General features: G+C 38.4%; 1 protein-coding gene across 1 annotated transcript in view; it reads right to left on the bottom strand.

Annotated features, from left to right (window-relative positions):
* LOC145993838 (protein takeout-like) overlaps nt 1–21023 on the bottom strand; it is a 74530-nt gene that overhangs the window by 7055 nt on the left and 46452 nt on the right. Inside the window, exons 3-5 of the mRNA XM_083129674.1 lie at nt 12672–12810; nt 10909–11042; nt 3469–3618 (exon numbers count right to left, since the gene is read on the bottom strand). Coding sequence (XP_082985800.1) covers nt 3469–3618; nt 10909–11042; nt 12672–12810 — 423 coding nt within the window. The remainder of the gene's footprint in view (nt 1–3468; nt 3619–10908; nt 11043–12671; nt 12811–21023) is intronic.

Raw genomic sequence — 21023 nt, 5'->3', positions numbered from 1 at the left:
GGATAATCGCGAAGATGAGGATGAGTGACGATATGATGAAATTCATGAAGGGACACTCACAAAGAACACCCATGCCCAGGCCAGGATTCGAACCCTGGCGTCGTAGCGAGCTGTGCTAACCACCCCGTCATGGAGTCCATGTTGTCGAAAGTAATACAGTTTGTTAATTGATTATTACCGGTGAAATGCACATTCTCTCTCTCGTAATTCTCATTTGTTTACTTTTCATTGAATTTGACGCCGTAGTTAGTGAATATACAGGGTGGCTCAATAAGTCACTTAACACCCTCAGTACAAGGCCACTGCGGCATGGAATTTGAAATTGGCGATGACCAATCGTTATCTGGCCAAGGGGGAAACACATTGACGCCACCCACACGGTCGGCGGCCATCTTGATGTCCGCCATCTTGAATTCAACTTCAGAATTTTAAATGGGAAGGGGGTCGTGCGACATATCAAAATGGGCTCGAATTTCACGAGACATGCAATGGTGAAGGTTTTTTTGACGTATCTTTAACCAGTAAAAAGTTATGACTGAATTCTTGTACCAATTTGCTCCTTTTCGAGGTGTTAGAAAAATGCCTTAAAATTTGTTTAGCGCTTCGGTAATGCATCGAGATCAAAGTGACGTCTATGGAGAGACGTTCGCATGCCATTGCACATTATTTTAATCGGATACATCCATGAAGAGCTGCGCACTATGAATGGTTGTCGCGAACAATTTACAGTGTGACGCTTCCATTGAATTAAAAGTCCTTCACAGTGACAAGGCTAATGTTTATGTTCATAAGGAAGTTCATAAACAGAATAGGTGACCCTTGTCATCTGATAACTAACTTTGGACAGAAACTGCTTCACAACGTTCCCATAGTGTTCCTCCTTATTGAAAAAACTCTGTAAAAAGTACCTCCTTCCATAAGCAAGAATGAAAAAACCTGTTTATTTAACAAATCCAAGTAGCCCTAAGCATTTAAGGTTCTGTTGATGGAAAATTGACTAACCAATCGTGTTCCACACAGCATGCCACACCATTAACTTACCAACACTAACCATTCAGCTTTGATCTGTCGAAAATGGGTTATCAGATAAAAATCATCGAATATTCTGTTTATGAACTTCCTTATGAACATAAACATTAGCCTTGTCACTGTGAAGGACTTTTCATTTAATAGAAGCGTCACACTGTAAATTGTTCGCTACAACCATTCATAATGCGGAGCTCTTCGTGGATGTATCCGATTAGAATCATGTGCAATGGCATGCGAACTTCTCTCCCTAGACATCACTTTGATCTCGATGCATTACCGATGCGCTAAACAAATTTTAAGGCATTTTTCTAACACCTCGAAAAAGAGCAAATTGGTACAAGATTTCAGTCATAACTTTTTACTGGTTAAAGATACGTCAAAAAAACCTTCACCATTGCATGTCTCGTGAAATTCTAGCCCATTTTGATATGTCGCACGACCCCCTTCCCATTTAAAATTCTGAAGTTGAATTCAAGATGGCGGACATCAAGATGGCCGCCGACTGTGTGGGTGGCGTCAATGTGGTTCCCCCTTGGCCTGATAACGATTGGTCATCACCATTTCCATGTTGCGCGCTGCAGTGGCCTTGTACTGAGGGTGTTAAGTGACTTATTGAGCCACCCTGTACAATGTTTCATATGAGATAATATTTTCAATTCATTATTTCATTCTATAATTAAAAGAATAGTGCAAATGATTCAAATATTTTTTACAAGATTTTTATGTGGTGCTTTGTTTAGAGTACAATTTCAGTAATCTTCTATACGTACATATTATATAAAAATGGATGTATATGTGGGGGTGTGTATGTATGTTTGTTCCGGCATAACTCTCGAACGCCTGGAGCAATTTCAACAAAACTTGGTACACGTATTACTTGCAATATGGAAAGAATACTTTGGGGGTGAGACACCCCTGGCACCCCTAGGGGTGGGGTGGGAAGGTGTGACATGTCAAAATAATCGAAAACGACCGATATTAAATTCCGCACAAACAGACATCCGTGACTCTATGCAATCCTGCACAAAGATAGTGTTTCTAGGGTTCTCTAACATTCAGGCTGATATGACTTTGTGTTGCGAAAACTCCCGATATTAGTGTGAAATCCATAGTTTTCGGAGTCCCTAAGCTAATTGGTGACATTTACGATCACATTTAAAATTAGTTACATTTTACACTATAGTTAGAATTCATTATTTTCCTGTCTAATACAAGATTGGGATAAATAAATAGCCGGGGAATCAGCAAGTTTTGGATATTTTAAAATAAGTTAAAACAATCCATGGTCAGGAAAAATAATATTATAAAGTTGCTTAATAGGAAGCAACAGCGCAGCACAAACTCTTAATTAACAGCACACAAACAATTGTTTTATCTAGCGCGGCCGCACTAAAGCGTTGACTCTGCCTAGGGTTTTGTTAAGAACAACGTGTATGCTACAAAGGTTTGAGATTTGCCAGACTCACGCGAAAGAATTCGTACTGCCATCAACAATGTGACGCCACAAATGCTAGTTAAGTATGCGCCGTGGAAGCATACCGTTTAGACATTGAGACTGTCCTATTCTCAAACTGTGATGTTCAAAGCTAATGTAACTTATGTTGTTTTTAACTTATACATGTTTGTTTTTATATATATTACTATATTGCTCTCATTGCGCTGTATAAAAGACTTTATATCTAAAAAGGAAAAGGAAGAAAACAAATTGTTGTAACCATATCAACGAAAATCAATAAGCACTAAAAATGATGATGGAAGTGGTGAGATTTCCTGCGCCTGTATTGTATTTGTTTTAAACATAACGATTATCGTTAATTACGTAATTTTATTTGCATTGGTAATCGTTCTGCAAGTTTAAGCGCAGCGGCGGATATCAACATTTGCCGTGACACCAACGGTGCTCATGTTGAAGTGTACTAACCCGCACGGCCATGAAAATAGGCGGCTGGGCAGAATTGCGCTGGTGCCACATATGGGAAAAGCAAAGCGAGAGCTGGACAAAAGTCGCTGGTTCCCGCGCACTGTGTGGCAACGTCAACCGGGCTGCGTTGCCTATTCGAGCGTCAGGCCGACCTCTCTCCGGGGCACTTTTGTGTCATCCCTGACCTTTCGAGCAAATACTGTCAGTTTCTATCACATGGATTACAAAGACCAACTCTACAACGAGATCTTTCATTCTCTTAAACCTCCGAACGCACGGGTTTGCGCTCCGACGTGGCAACAGCGCGAACTTCTGCAACCCGCCTAATTTCATAGCCGTGCGTTTAGGCATACACGAGTAACAAAACTTTCTGAGTTTATTTGTGCATTTAACAAGTTCTGGAAATAAATCATTGTAAGTAAAGAAAACATAATAATTGATTTTATTATTGTCCTAAGCGGAGCACCTGGAATTTTACCTAATATTAATAAAACTAAAATTTAATATTTGAAACTTACTTATCACATTTTCTTTTCCGAAGAGGCTGGCGAAGTCAAAAGTGGCCCGTTTAGCCTTGTTGTCTAGCTTGAATGACGTCAGATCCATGTAGGTCTTGCCATCTCGTTTCACAGGTTTTCCGATCATTGTGTACGTTACGTTCATGTTGTCTGGAATTTCAAGAAAAGAAATGTTAGTTTCAAAAACTTTAGTTTAAGACAGAAAAATGCACTCAAGTGTACAGGTTCTCCCTATTGGCATCGCCAAAATTTATTGTAGGGGTGTCAGGCCATTGATAAAACTTCAACGGTAGAAATAATAAAAACAATAGTTATTTTTATCGTCGTGGTCATACTATTATTATTATTATTATACGATATACTCAAGGTGGATTGATTTAAATCAGGTAATTTAAAAAAACATTGATTTAAATTAATTTCAAGAAATAATTTATAGAATAATGTACATAAGGATTTTATAGATATCAGGGGGCCTCCCCGATGGCGCAGTGGTAGCGTCGTCGCCTTGTAATCAAGAGGTCCCGGGTTCGATACCCGGTGGAGGCACAAGTGGTTCGGATCCCACTTTAAACTGTAGGTCCAGTCCGGATTAGCCTTACTGTGCATAAAGTGGACTTAAAACAACATATCAATCAATCAATATAGATATCAGAATCATTTTTGGTGAAAGTAGAATATTAGGTTCCTATATACAGTATCAGAAACAGAAAAATGTTTACTTACATATAATTTTATATTTGATTTAATCAAACTGTTCAAATATTTTACAGGACCGTTTACCAGAAAAGGCCTTTCTATAAAAAACATACACATCTATATGTATGGTGCCAAAAAACATACAAGCAATTTTAAGGGTGTTTTTTTAAATAAAGAATCGATTTAAATAAAAAAATCATCAAAAATATTTTTTCTAATAAAATCACGATTTTTATCCACTCTGCACATAACTATTATAAACAAATAACAATGAAAACAATTTTAGTTCAAATTATGATTATTATATTCTCGGGGCAACTTTGTTACTCGGTCCTCAAGATTCGAAACAATGTTTATCCAACATCTAGCTATGTCATGTCTGCAATGTTTTCTATTAAAAGGATAAGCATAAAGAAAACTGCTTGCTGCAAATTGCATTCTTTTCTTAACTGAAGTGCTTCTTCCCGAACAGCTTAGAATTTTAAATAAGCTTAAAACAGGAGAAAAACTAAAGAAACACTAAAATGTAAATCACCAACCCTGAGACCTTCTGTAAACAAACCGTCTCACCGATTCGATATATCACTCCGCGTCAGCTGATTCATGATCGCAATCATCTGCTGTTACACTCATAGTTCGCAGCACCTATTCATTTTATATAAGAGCCTCTGAATGTGAGAACCCGCTCTCAAAATATCAGACGAATATGCAGCCGCATACATTGTTACTCTCCCGGTCATTCTCTCTTTCATAACCCTTAAAACTGCAGACACTGACACACCACTGCACTGGGATACCAACTTAACCACTTCATTTACTGGTTTCTCAGGATACTACTGACAGAACGTTACATAAATATTGAGTAGAATCTGTTTCTCACCCCTTTCCAAAGGCTGTCCTTGCTGGTGTTTTGAAAACAAGCTCGGAGAACACGGAGACCTTCCCGCACGCATAGAACTCGCCATGTTATTTTTCTAAGGATAAGTCAAGCAAACTTATTAAGCTGCACTACTTCCTTGCTGTTCACATGATTATTTTTAGAAAATAAAAATGTTATAAAATATCATTACGTACACAAATCTCTAAGCTCATTGCAAGTTACAGCATATTACTGCAAAATGTTCACACTTATCTTGCCTTGCCATGTCATCAAGTTATTTTACGAAGTGCACTATATTTGGCGGAACAAAAATCGTTATTAGGATGCTTGTCACAGATTGTCTTGTTTTGATCGTCATCATCAATATATTTATTGGGCTTCCAGCATTGCATATGGCTGATTATGTCCATTATATATTTTATTTACATAAGATACAATTTACATAAAATCTACAAACAAATTTCAAATACACTCCTATCTATATCAAACCTTAGAAATATACATTACCATGTTATATCATTTTGTCTAAAAAAATGAAAGTAAATAATATTCAATTCGCATGAAAGAAAGAAGCCAAATTTATGGGAAATGATTACTGGTGCAAAACCATAAAGGTGAAGCAATAAGTACAAAAGAAATAGCATTGGGTTTAAAGTGAGACGTCATTTGCGGCAGCGTATCCCATACTACAAATTGGCCGTTGTTTTTACCTTACGTAATGAATCCTGTAACAACGCTGGATTTTCGTGTGGATTATTTTACTTCTATGAGTTTGCAACGCTTTCTGCATGCAGGTGGTTTTGTTTGCAGAATGTCTCAGTGTGGTGATTTGAACATTAATGCATTAATTGTAAATTACGATGACGTAAGTGAATCGAAAGATTCAACCATCCCTGAAATGTGTGGACCAACCTATATTTTCAACCTGACCTTCGAGAACAAAAGTATACTGTGACTTATTTCAAGGTTACTCATAACAATGGTTCTTTTTTTGAACTTACGTAACTTTAATTTTGTAGGTAATCATCTTTCGATCATGCTATTTTTCCGCCACTAACGCCACTCTGGCTTGCACCTGCCTTTGCTTACGTCAACACTGGTACTAAAAGTGTAATTTAAAAACTGTAATTAAGACAAAGTTTTTTGTGCGCGTCCTAACAGTGTGATACTTTTTCTTTCGGTGCTGATTTTAGCAATCTTATCTTGTACTGTGGACAAGATGATTACGTAAAAGTTGTCCACCTTATATTCGGATAATCTGATTGGTAGGGCTACTAGACCTACAGTCCTACTCAGAACCCGGAACCGTTTGATTAACTCCATTTATGTATTTGATTGTGATCGACTCATCTGCACTTGCAACATGTGCATTTAGCATGCTTTCAAAGAAATCTAACCAAAATACAGGGTGTCCAATTACAAAACCGACCAACTTTCACAGCGTGTAGAGAGTATCAGGACGGACAAGTTTCTTTTTGTAAGGTTTTGCTCGCGGAGGCTTCATTATGACGCCACAGCCTTCGAAAAAGTATTTTTTCTGTCCTGTGTATATATAGAATCCATGGTTGCAATTGGCATTATTTATTTTTCTCTAGGACAATGCACTAATGTGCTACGGACAAACTGTTTAACCAACAACAAAGTGCTACCATCTTGAGTGTGTTGTACGTATCTGTGAATGAAAATTACGAATTTTATCTTTACATCAAAACGTAGTGTAAATAGCATGTATGCTCGTGGTGTTACACGCTTGATTGGAGAGATTCGTTGACAACATTCTGTCAGCAAATCTAACAGTATAGAGGTGTTTTCATGTAGTACACTTTTCCCAATAGGAAAATAATTCCAGCGCCAACACTGAATCTGTACGGAGTGATTGCATAACATACCGTTTCTCGAGGGATCGTAGTATTGAAATAAGACAAATAATCCAAACAAAAGTTGTTCACCCTGGTGTCCTCTACACGCTGTGAAAGTATGTCGGTATCAGATGCGCAACCACGAATTTTTATCTGGGGGGCAAGTACAAGGATTATTGTATCAATGATAATAATAGTATTAATAGTAATATAAACAACAATAATAATAATATTAATAACAAAAATAATGACATTATTATTATTATTATTATTATTACTAGTGGTTGAATTAGTAATAGTATCAAAATCGTTATTATCCTCATAAATTACTCAAAAGTGCTATAGCATTTGTTTGGGACAAACGATTTGAAATATATTTTTTTTAACATCGTCAATTGCACATTAGCTAATAATGGAAAACAAGCACACAAACGTTTTTTTTTTAATGACAGAAAATGAATGATAAATGCATTCCGAAGATAATATTTAGGGAAATAAAAAATGGATCGGACGTCTTAATATTACAGGATGATCTTAATAGAGTAGTACAATGGTGTGACATACATTGTGTGCAGCCTTGTAATCAAGGGATCCCGGGTTCGATTCCCGGTGGTGGCACATAGTGGTTCGGATCCCACTTTAAACTGTAGGTCTAGTCCCGATTATCCTTACTGTGCATAGAGTGGACTTAAAACACCAACTCAATCAATCAAATGAGTCCACAAATTAATTTTGCTAAATGCAAACTATTGAGATGTTCGAGAAAACAAATTGTATTGTTTCTCAATATGTTATAACATCTAATAAGATTTCTATTTGTTCTAGTCATAAGGATCTTGGCATAATCATAGATTCTAAATTGCTATTTGATGAACATATAATTGAAGTTTGTAAAAAATCTAAAAAGGTGTTTTTTTTATATTTTTTAAAATGGACTTCCTTAAATAGAATGGAAACTTTTAGATTCCTATTTATAGTTTTGGTTCAACCATTAGTGGAATATGGAGGTGAATTATGGAACGTAGCAGCAAATAGTCACACCGGGAAAATTGAATCAATTCAGAAATTATTTATTAGTGGTTGGAGATACTTAATTTAACAACCTTGAGCTCAAGAAGGAAAGATAAAATTAATGTATTGATACAAAACATTTTGTCAAAAAGGATTGGTAGTCAATACTTTATATAGTGGGGTCGAAACGCCGGAAAATATTTCACTTCATGCGGAGAACGTGTCCTTTGAGGGGCCGATACTATATTAATTCCCGAATCTAAAACACCACAGACCACAAGTTTTCAAGCCCTCGTTTGTCTGTAATGGCGTCTTCAAAATGGCGCTCATGACGAAGGTTCTACACCTGAAACCTGTTAGTTTATTGCAGTTATTTATTATCTTATTTTCACCTTACTTGCAGTTTATGACTGTATAATGATAAGAAATTAAAAGACCCACTTTATCAAAAAATATTAGACATGGCGGTCAATATGGCCGCGAAAAGTCTAAAAATAACTCTTTCAACTATTTGATCATGTTTTGGATCAAACCTTATGTCTTGGATGTGCCAGAACTCAACAGTAGCATCCAAAATAATGTCAGACTAAGCGCATGAAATAATAATAGTTCAATTTTTGACAATCTGTATATGTACAAGGTGTTTCAAAAGTCTTGACACCATAGGATAACTGTGTTATTAGTGCAGATGGCGAAAAATGGAAAGAGGGAAAAGTTGTTGGAAATATGTTTTCAATATAATGTGCTTGGATTGTCAACGTAGCATGCACCGTTGAGGCTGTTCGCTGGTACGAGCCTCAATGAGAACTGACATTGCCTTGTTGCCACATGCTTCGTCCTTAAGGGGGCATTTACGTTATCGCAACACCGTACTGTACTCGGTAAATTAAGAATGATGACGCAAAATTAGAGGCAAAGTAAGATATGTGTGTGTGTGTGTGTGCAGACACCCACACGTACACGCACATATACGCACAAGCATACAACTACAAAACCTGTAATTGTGGTTAATGTTAATGTTCCATCCTCTCTTTTTACAATTTTTTTCATTTAGATCGCTCGGCACCCATGGCCGACTCCCGCCACCCCCTAGCTACGGCTCTGAAATTGACGACGAAACTGAGAGATGCAGATATTGCGAGCGAAGCAAGCAAGAAAAGTTTGCGAAATTTATTTTTATTTGAATAAAATTAGAAATCCAGGGGGGTAATTGCTCCTCTGTGCCCCCCTGCAGGTGCCCTTCACCGTCAGTATTTGCCCCACTTGCCCCCTAGAATTGACTTCCGTCGAAGGTTTTGGGGGCAATGCGCCCCCCGTGGTTGCGCCACTGGTCGGTATTGTACCTGGACACTCTGTATGCATGTCAAATAATGAAGTGAAGGGTATATTTTTTAAAATTTTTAATCCCCCTTTTGTGATAACTTATTATAAATAGCTATTTCTACGGAAACGAAATTAATAGCAGCTGTTTGCCGCCTTGTAAATTCCTCATAAATTACGTTTGGAGGGGGACTAAAGCTGTTCGTTTAAATTACGACATCGTATTGTATGTGGGCCAATGCAATTCCCCCCCCCCCCCAGACCATTAAATTGATCTCGTAAGTCTCATGACACGAACTTTCTGGTTCCTTTGTATGTTAGCGTTAGTGCTATACGAGTACATTGTATTTTTGGCATAAGGCAACTTTTATGAGATACTCTCGAAATTTTTCTGTGTGTGGGGTTGGGCTAATTCTGTATTCTAATCCATAATCCAAAATCTTCCATTTCTTCCTGTAGGTGTCCATCCAATGATGATGAAGAGGTACTGTTGCGAACTCAAGGCAAAAATAATTATTATTTCAGGAGAGGCGGTGCCAAAAGGGGGCAAGAGGGCGGACGACCGCTGCAGCAAAAGAAATATGCTAGGGGTGCCTCATTACAATATTTAGCTATTTTATGTAAATTTTTATTTTATCTAAGAGGATTAAATGATCCCTAATTAACTTTTTAGTCAAGAGATGACGCATGAGAAAGAAAAATATATTAAATGAATTCTTTCTAGCACTACAAATAATTATTGTAGAATATCATCATCAATTGGACATTATTATCTGAATATATATTCAAAAACATAGAAGTAATTATTTGATTTATTTGATGCTTTTATATCAGTAAGTCATAGTTTTTACTTTGATACTAGTTTAATAAAAAGTTGAAGAATGAAATTGAAATGTATCTCAAAATGAGAGGAGTGGATTTCTATCATATAAAAGTTATCTTTGCTAATTGTGTGCATTACAGACATTGATATACGAACGAGCAGCCATTTAATTTAGTCGTGGAAACATTTACCAAGCCTCCATTTCAAACAATTTTTAAAGTTATATAGTATTTCGCAACAATCTCAAGCAAATAGTGTTTTGTAAAATTTGGGAAATTTAAATTTTAGCTGCAATTTTTCTATTTTGCTTTCTTATACAAAAATATATACACGTGTAGATTGATATGCCTATAAAATAATTTCATTCTCATTTGTCAAACAACGGGGTTGCAGGTGTATATTTTTGTATACATATGATATTATTATGTATATTATATACATGTATTCTGCTATATAGCCTATATATTTAAAGTATCATATTAATTTTCATATCATCATAATTTTTGGAATACAAACTCAAAATATGTTGCCCTTAAATATACAATTCCAAGAAAATATAAATAGTGTTGTGGTTTTTAATTATTTTTTTTCTAAATGACCGAGAAGCAATATTTTCTCTTAAAGTGATTATTTGAACATATTAAAATAAAGACGTTAGAAACAGTTTTCAAGTCAGTTTATCATAAAACGTTATAAGCACATCTGACAGCCGTTGTATACCTAAGTCTACCAAAATTTTGTGATTGTTACTGTATTCAAATATTAATATCAATAAAAAAAACAATGTTTCAAGAGACTAAAAATGACTTCCCTTAGTGTAAAGACATAATTTTAATTGGGTGGATACTTACACATGGTCAAGTTGCTAGGTCCGTGGCCTGTTATTGGAAAGACAAGGATTCGTCCGTTGATGTCAAACGTACCCGCGATGGTATAATAGTCGCATTTCAAGTGAAGCTGGATTTTGAAGTTCTTTGGGTCGACGCTGGAACGAAATTTGTAATGTCCATAATTCGACAGGCAAATAGACCTATTGGTTTAAAGTTTGTGAACGAGTTATTGTTGAACACGCTGTACATGGCAATGTACGAGTACGGGCTCCTGCAGAATTTTCTTAAGGTGGGGTAAAACCAAACAGCTGTGTTCTGTTTATACGTACCGGCCTCTGTGGCGAAGTGGTTAGAAGAGCGCGATACCACGCTCAAGTTCACATGGATGTTCTTGGTAAGTGTCCCTTCATCAATTTCATCGTATCATCAATCATCTTCATTCTCGCGATTAGACAAAATGTGGAAGAAAAGCGACGCTAAAATAATAATGATTACAATAATTCCTTTGTTTTTTATTTGTTGGGCGAGATTCAGCCGTAGGCTGCTCTACCACCTAAACCTTGTCATGAGCTACAAAAGAGAATATAAGTGTACATAATGTAATAAAACATGAATACACATAGAAAGAATGACTAGAACTAAAGAGAAATAAAGAATTTCATATATACATACAATTACAAATATACTCATTATGGTAATAGTAGTCATAATATAATACAAACGTGAAAGATAAAAAAATAAGAAAAATGTTAAAACAATTGCAAATGTAGGTTTATAAAAATATGAATAGAGAAAAACTGAGGGAAAATATACAAATGTGAAGGTTAACATAGGGTTGCCTTTGAGTAAAGAAATAATATAATTATAGTAATAAGAAACTGTATATAGTCTTGTTATTTAGGGGTACATTTCTGCCACTTTTGGCTGATGGTGACTAGGATGAGTGATGGTTAGATTAAATTCATGAAGGGAGACAGACTCACAATGAGCACCCATGTCGGGATTCGAACCAAGAAACCTCGGTGACGAGATCAAAATTCGAGCATTACCCGTTCGGCCACCGTAAGTGGCAAACAAAGTAAGCAAACAAAGTTTTTGGTCAATTTTTTTCATGTTCTTATAGAAAGTAGTAAGCAAAGTACAGTTTTTTTTATAAAATCTTTCTTCAGGCAAAAATCATAATTTACTTTGATATACAGACCCAATGCAATTTTTACATTTATACACTTTTGTTTTATTTTCCGGTTTGTCTATTTCAGATAATTTAATATTAATTATGATATGGCTTTGGATTTCTATGTTGACTAATGACTTTGTAAATAGGCTATAGGCTACATAAAAAATAAAATACATTTATTTTTCTATGAACGTGTTTAATCAATGAGTTGTGTGAGTGTTCTTCCCTTCAAACATATTCACTATAAGAATCCTAATGGCAGATTGCAGGTAACGGGATAACTTACCCCGTTCTTACTCTCTCCTAGCAGTGTTACTCCTCTCAGCGATAACAATCAAAATATCACCCGCTTCCTAGATTCCCTGGTTTTGTTCATGTTGCCCCGACCTTCACTCATCTTCCCCCAAGGTGAGCCACGGCAACTTCCTGTGTAAAAACCTCTTTCTCAACAAAATCTAGAAACAAGTCTGGGCAAGATTCTACTCGTACCGATGGGGTATGTTACGATATCAGAAGAAAAGAAAGCGAAAAAAAGATGCTTTTTCATCAACTTCCGAGCCGTAATAATCACGTTTCAGAAGAAATGAGAGAGAAACGTGTCACTTACTTAGCGGACTCAAATTTCACTGTTCTGTATCCATAGTGTTTAGAGTCTGTAAGGACAAGGTCAATTCCACCCGCTTGCCTCAGCGTCATCTTTGGTATCGCCAATCCTTCAGTCGCAGGTAGTCCGTATTCTCTGAATCCTGCAATAATAATAATAATAGAAATTAGCTTCAAGAAACAGTAACTGTGAATATTTTAGCAGTGGGGTTAAAATTATTTGTTTATGTCAGTACGCATAATTCATAAAATTCATAAAAGGCAACAGTGACTTTTTTAGAGCGAAAACACCATTGATTGAAATAAAGGAAATTATAATAACAAGCAAGTCCTAGTTAAGATATACATCCAAAATACTTGTATGTAAAAATATGAAGCTACGACCTGCGGATTATCGTGAAGGCATATCACGCAGGAATAAGAAAATATTGGTCTTGATATTACGGCCAATTTATTTTACCAAATTACCCCCCCCCCCCCTCCATTACCAACAGCGCCCTCGCTTTTTGTTCGCGACGTTACTGATCCAGGGATTCGAACCGAGGACGCCAACCATACTGAACCCTAAAACACGTATCAAATGGCACATATAACTCAGTAAGTACCGTCAAAGGAAATATATTATACGTAATCCTAACGGTACAATTATGAAGAGCCTCTCCGATGGCGTAGTGGTAACGGAGGAGGCAGATCTGATTCCACTTTAAACTGTAGGTCCAGTCCCTATTAGCCTTATTGTGCATGCTGTTGACTTAAAACACAAACTCAACAAACAAACAAACAATTATGAATACATTGTTATATACAAGGTGCTAATAACAACAAGAAACAGAGCCAGAAATGAACCAAGAAACAAGATGAACACGATAGAGTTGAGAGCAGTGGAGAGCTTCAAATATCCAGGAAGCATAATTGAGAGAAGTGGAAGAATAGATGAGGAGGTAAACAGAAGAGGACAAATTGGTGGTGGACTATATCAAAGCGTTCGAAGATTAATATGGAACAGGGATGTACCTATGAAATGCAAGAAGGTAATATATAACACATGTGCCAATAATTACGTACGGAGCAGAAACTTGGACAACGCCAGAGAGAGACAAAAGAAAGATGCAAGCAGTGGAAATGAAAGACTAGAAGGGATAGAATAAGGAATGAGGAGATCTGACAGACAGTGGGTGGGGGTGGTGAAGCTTCAGGACAAGATAGATCAGGCACAGATGAGATGGTTCGGACACATGAAGAGGATGGATGCAGAAAGACTACCAGTAAGAGCTTACAATGCACAAGGAGTGGGAATAAGGCCAAGGGGGAGACCAAGATGTCGGTGAAAAGAGCAGATAGCAGAGAGTGTTAGGAGAAGAGGACAAGATTGGAACACCGTGGAGAGAGAGGAGTGCAGTTACTTACGAGCCACTGCGAAGGCCTTTCCACCCATCTGCTTGCGTACTGAGTCCATTGTCGAAATTTCTCCTCCATTAGTAAACTTGCTACAGAGCGTCTCAACCTTAAAAGTCAGTATGGCTTAAATGGAGCGCGGCTTCCAGATAAACTAACGGAGGAGCATCGAGTCGCTGTTAACTGCTAATGATTGCGACAAATTTACTTCTTTAATATTGTACAGGAAATTTTCAAAATCTATGTATTTGATGCATATTGGGAAAAACGATAGTTATCTCAAGATTTGCATGTAAATGTTTATATTTCGAAGTAACTATTTACTACTTTACATTTGCATTTTACCATGTGTAATACACGCAACTATTGTTACTTCTTTCGTTGAATGTTTTATCCTTTACATAAACAGAATTAAATAAATGCAAAAATAAACATTAAGATACATTTTTGCGGAAAATAAAGTAGTAACAAAGTGTGCTCACGTACCTTTAAGCGTAACTACTGTTCTCGTCTGGTAATGATGTTACATCCTACAAAATCTGTTTCTCTCCATGGACCCAGTTCCATCGTATTTTCTGGTTCTGGCATTATTCTCTTTTCCCATTCTCGATAACCAACTTTTTCGTGTTACGGTCTGATGATTTATACAAAATATCCAATGTGTGTGTGTGTGTGTGTGTGTGTGTGCGTTGGTATACCAGTCATTAGGAGGAAGAAGATCAGAAAAATTACCAGCATTAAGAGGGACTTTTTCATTGCGAGGTAATTTTGGTGGTTCCTCGGAACGAGATAGCACATTATTTAATATTATGGCCGAACCGGCAAAGGAAAATTTAATGTCGTGGAATTAATCGACGAAGGGGACCAAGATCTATATTTTGATAAAAGATAGAACAATGTCCGACAATTATACTCGGAGTTATGCTACAAAACAGTGCATTTTTCTGGTTCCTCTTTTCGGGGCATTGTGCCTGTACGTGTGTATCAGGTGATTATCGGTTCCTCTCAACGGGGCTCTGTGCTTATCACCTACACACAACGTGTGTGTCGTTTGTGCGACGCCAGAGACATCTGCAGTGTGTGAAAAATTGCGGAACTACATCAGCGGTGACGTCAAGGCGGAGCGAGGAAGGTCGTAGGGGGTGGGGCCTGCGGTTGCAGAGAACAGCGTTGTCGCATCTCCCCCTCAACTTACATGACTCAGCATTTTTCACTGACGGCTCTGAACGTTGCATTGTTCGCAGTGCTGCATAAGTTGCAACGCTGGAGAATGCAGCGTTGCTACATCATTGCCTACATGGGAAATGTTAACGGCGCTTCACGATTGCGTTCCGAGAGGGTTCGTTGTGTGATAGTAGCCGTATTTAATATATCGGTTTGAGCTTGGGCAATTATGTCTCGTGTTTCTCGGAAAAGATATATATCAACGAAGAATTGTAGCAATCTACCGGAGGGCGCGTGTGAGCGAGCAAAGAATATTGTAGGAAATGCTTGTGTATTTCCTCATCAAGAAAGCAAACTAGTAGGTTTTCTTCTTGTATTAATTAACAAAATATTCAACCAGAGTTCCTATGCTAGAATACTGGAAATGATTGCGCTTAATCTAACTAAAGCACAAAAGCCAGATACAGGACAATATAGTACAAAAACAACATACATATTTACGTTCTTAATTGTGGTCTAACTATTCGTTTTCTCCGTCTACTCCACTCGTTAAAAATTTGCTCCTCCTCTGTTGTGACAGTGGCGTATTTAAGAGTACGATTTTAATCTCCTTCCCGAAATACCTTCCACTCTTAAAATGTTTCTTTCGTCACTAGAATGCAGATGCATATGTTCAAAAATGGCAAAATACGTAGTTAAACATTAATAAGAATAGGTTCTTCACTAACATTTCAATATTTTTCGTAATACATGTCTCTAAAGTAAGGTAGAATTCACACCGAACTTACAGGCGACACGTGTTGCTTGAGGATTTCACCAATCCAACGCAAGTTTCTGAGCCCTATCATGCCTGCCGCTACGTTATGAAACGTTGCTGCGGATTGACGCGTTTCCAATCGACATATGTCATTTGCACTTGCTGGTTCGGAGTGAAATCCACGTGTTGCTTGACGTTTCGGTCTGAAAGTTACAGGCGACATGCAACACGGAGATGCCAAGCAGCTTTCAGACCAAAGCGACACACAACACATGTCGCTTCGGAACTAGTCAATCAATATCAACGTTTCACACCTTAGCGGTAGCCCCAGAAGACTAAGTTCGACTGGTGAGATTCTCAAGCACCGCGTGTCTCTTCAATGTGAAATCTCTCAATGAGAGAAGAGCCCAGTTCGAGCGACATGCAAAAGCTCACTAAAGCAACACATACACCGCGCACAAGTGAACAGACCAAGTCAATTTGATGCACGACCCGAGCGACATGGTGATTTCACACCCAAGCGACAAGCGACACGAGACCCTTCAATCTAATGCAAAAGATTCATTGCGTATGCGGGAACAACAGAAACAGGTGACACGAAGCATCGTATCGAGAGCATAGTCCAGTCCAAGCTACAAATGCAGCTTGTGTCGCTTCAGTTCAATTTTTTTGTTTTCAAGAAGCACGTTACAGGGGTATTTCACACTGAAACGACACGACACGCATGATTTTGTGCGAGTAATAAAGGTTTCGATTTCCTGTGGGACATAGCACCTTGCACTGGCGTACGCAGGGGGGAAAGATGTAAACGCAAACCTCCCTTAAAGTTAAAATGACACCCGATAACCATTTCTGTCTTCGAGTACAATTTTAATAGAGTGAAAAGTTCAAAATGTACGATAGCCTATATATTTTATTCGGTATCCCACAATTCTAGAACAAAGCTATATACTATACACCTTTACAATTTCAGCCCCTCCAGAACAAAAATCCTGCTTACGCCAGTGGCACCGTGAGAACAATTGGAGCAGACTATGATATCGAAAACCAGAAAACTACGGCGACTCAATTGTATTTAACTTAGTATATGGCACATGTTTTCCCTCTTCTTGAGTGGCAGCAACGAATCGTCCCCTAGGTATGGCCAGTGCATCGCCCAGTGGCATATACATGAGGGAGGGATGAAAGATAGGCCTGTGACAAAGAGTAGCAAGTCTCCATTTTCACTTCACAGCCTAACAAAGAAAACTAAAGGTGGTCAGGAGGGGAAATTTCCTTTGGGCTCAGGAATGTGGTGTGTGTTGCAAGGCGTGCTGTCGACAGTGGCGGCGATTGGGTTCCAAAACTGGGTTGGGCAAAGGAACTTTACTTTTCCTTTATATATAAGCTTTAGCATAGTATCGGAGCAAAAGTGGCTAAAAGTGGGGGGGGGGGGGGCGTGGCAACTGCCGCCCTACGCCCCTCAGTCAGTAATGATTATTCGACTGTGAAATCAGTTGAAATATTGGAATCACATTCTTTCCTCATTCATCCATACACATTCTATTTCATTTCGCTTTGTAATAAAAATAAGCACTTGATAAATTTTAAAAAATATATATTTTTAAAATTGTTTTTAAAATCAACGAAATTAGACAGAAATATGACTGTCACATTTTAAGAAAGAAGTTACAGTCCGTGAATTACTTTTTCACAGTGTTCAATAATTTTATTAGGAAGCGCTTTTCTGCCATTTTATTTAACCGCAACGGTGCGGATGTGTGGTGATTAGAAGAAATTTAGGAAGGGACACGTCATGCCCAGGCCGGGATTCAAACCCGGAAACCCTGGCGTCGTATTACACTGAACTAACCTCTCCCCCAGATTTTGAAGGACAGAAAGTAAGTTATTAATATAATATACAAGATGTAATATATTATATATTACATATTATATAATATAATATTCGAACCAGTGTATAGGGCCTCCCCGATGGCGCAGTGGTAGCGTCGTTGCCTCGTAATCAAGGGGTCCCGGGTTCGATACCCGGTGGAGGCACATAGTGGTTCGGATCCCACTTTAAACTGTAGGTCCAGTCCCGATTAGCCTTATTGTGCATAAAGTGGACTTAAAACACTAAATCAAACCAAACCAGTGTATAGTGCACCTCCACTGCATATCGCCAGTTTACAAGGCGATTCTCATATTCTGTATACTCTGTACTATTCACAGTTACAATACAAGTGTTAACCCATTGAGAAACCTAAGTTTGCCATTTTGGAATCTCTCTCTCCAGGACGTAGTGTAATCAAGGGGTCCAGAGTTCGTTACACGGTTGAGGCAAATGCATGGACGTCCGCAGGATTTTTTCCAGGGAGGGGCAAGGAAGGTATTTTTTCCAGGGGGGGGGCAAACGAAGGCAAATTTTCCCCAAAAATAGTGTTGTTCCCTAAAAAACATAGCTTAAATTTGAATTTATGGTGTTCGTACAATAATTAACACATATTATTGCGGCTAAAATGAAATTATATGTGTGAAATACATATTTTTAGTTGACTTTCATTTTCCAGGTGGGGGGCACGGCCCCCCCTTGCCCCCCGTTCCGGACGCCCATGGGCAATTGTGGTTCCGATCCCACTTTAAACTGTAGGTTCAATCCCGATAACCCTTTCTACGTATAAAGTGTACTTAAAAACAATCTTACATTGAACTTGATTGAAATTACATTTTTGCTTGCAAGTTTGAATATGTATATTCATATTAATAATAATAATATTAACAATAATTACTTTAATTAATAGAGTACTTAATGAAGTACGAAAACATTGAGATCTGATCAAATTGTCCTTTGCTTATAGAGATGTTACTGACGCAAGTATTGATGGAATGAACTGCAATGAGTTATTTGCTCCCCTGTGCATAGCACCACGCCATGAAGGCGTATAGGGGGTGTGGGGGTAACGCCCCACACTTTCGTGATCCGGTCGTGAGTGGGGGTGATGTGATCAGCATCACGCCCCTGACCGCCTTTACCCCCCAGGGTTTCCCTCAGGTACCCATGTTATTCGACGCTGGGTGGGCGCCGGGGCCGCTTCCACCGTTAGAAAAGTTCCCGGATTTGAACCGGCCGGGGATCGAACCCGGGACCTTGAGCATGGTAGTCAGACGCGTTACCGACTGAGCCACCGCGGCCACCCAGCAGTTGGAGTTTTAAAATCCACTTTATGCACAGTAAGTCTGGACCTATAGTTTAAAGTGGGATCCAAACCACTGTGTGCCTCCATCGGGTATCGAACCCGGGACACCTTTCGCTAGTTTTATCCACTTTCATTGGCATATTATTGGAATTTCAATTAGTGGCTAAAACATGCATGCATGTTTCATGTTTTCTTTATTTTCAACACCGCGCCCCTTAAATTTCACTCCACACCCTCTCAGCACTACTACAGAGCATTCATTCCCCGACATTCGCTACGAGACTCGGCGGCAAGCGGCCCGGCGTCAGCGCTTGTCTTTCCCAGTGAACGGGTCCGCGACAGTCGCACGCTACAGTCTGTTTTTTTCGCTCTCCCTTCCTTCGCTCTCTTTCCCTTTCTGTTGACGTTGCAGACTGACGCCAGTATAATCCTCCCTCGAAAGTTGTGTTGTGTCGTGTCCGTGTGTTGAAGATTGTGGCTTAATATGGCACAACAAAAGTTTACATTGCAACAAAGAATTTACGTTGTCGAGTGTTACTTCGGAAAGAGGAATTGTGGAGAAGTGCGACGACGTTCTGCAACGAAATTTCCTGGTGTTCCCGTTCCACATAGGACCACTATATTAAACCTCGTAAAAAAGTTAAGAGTAACAGGGTCAGTTCTAAATAAAAGTGGAAAGAAAAATGGGGAAATCTAAAAAATAAAGTATACAAAGACAATCCGCACACCATCAGTGAGTTAAAAGAGAGTATTGTACGAGAAATCGGGACAATTACAGTAGACGAACTTGCACGTGTAAATGCCAATTTCTTTCGGAGATGACAGGAATGTGTTGCAGCAGAGGGACATCATTTTCAACACCTTCTGTAGTCAAGGTTAGTACACAATATGAAAACTGTAATTTTAATAGCCGACTCTAGCGACTGTCGCGGACCCCGTTCACAGGGAAAGACAAGCTCTGATGCCGGGCCGCTTGCCGCCGAGTCTCGTAGCGAATGTCAGGGAATGCTCTGTATATACTTAATTCTGGCAACGCACCAAGATTTACGGTTGTGGTTTTCTCTCCGTTGGGGACAACGAGGACGTTTAAGTAAGCAAATAAATAAAATAATAATAATAATAAACAGTTGTGTTTATATACGTACGTATACGTATATAATTTGTATCCCCTCCTCCACATTCACCTGAAAGTGGCAACCGTTGTGATTCGTGGGACCGTCTGCTCAGTTGATATCTATGTTTTGGCTTTTTGAGTGTGTGCAGTATTCCCCAAGGCCCGCTTCTCTTGTTGTTGCTGTGCAGAAACACAATAATCTTGAAATCGCTTGTATAGCTAGGAATTAAGTACAATGTAAGTGACAGCGTTGAAGAGATTAGAGGGAAGAAATGGTATAGCAATGAGCGAAGTTGCCAAACGAAGAATGTGTGTATGAGAAATTACTATTGTTTTTGCATGCTTAGTTCGTCATTAACTACTTTCCTTTTGTTGCAACATATGATTTTTACTTGGAGACTTATAATAGGTCTGTGTGGGCCTCCCTGATGGCTCAGTGGCAGCGTCGTCACCTTGTAATCGGGGGTCCATGGTTCGATACCCTGTGGAAACACATAGTTGTTCGGATTCCACTTTAAAATGTAGTTCCAGTCCCGATTAGTCTATCTGTGCATAAAGTCGACTTAAAACAACAATTCAATACAATTATAATGAATGCTTTAATTATACTTTAATAATCCTAATTATTATGCATTGAAATATATATTGATACAATCAACTCCATAAAATGCTGAAAATTGATATTGGAAATATTAATAGATTGAAGAAACAGGTGTATATAACTTTACTCTTCTTGTTTAAAGTAATCGA

The sequence above is a fragment of the Lepisma saccharinum genome, chromosome 10 (assembly GCF_977018435.1).
Source record: "Lepisma saccharinum chromosome 10, izLepSacc3.1, whole genome shotgun sequence".
Taxonomy (NCBI): Eukaryota; Metazoa; Arthropoda; class Insecta; order Zygentoma; family Lepismatidae; genus Lepisma; species Lepisma saccharinum.
This window is presented reverse-complemented; position numbering and strand designations above follow the sequence as displayed.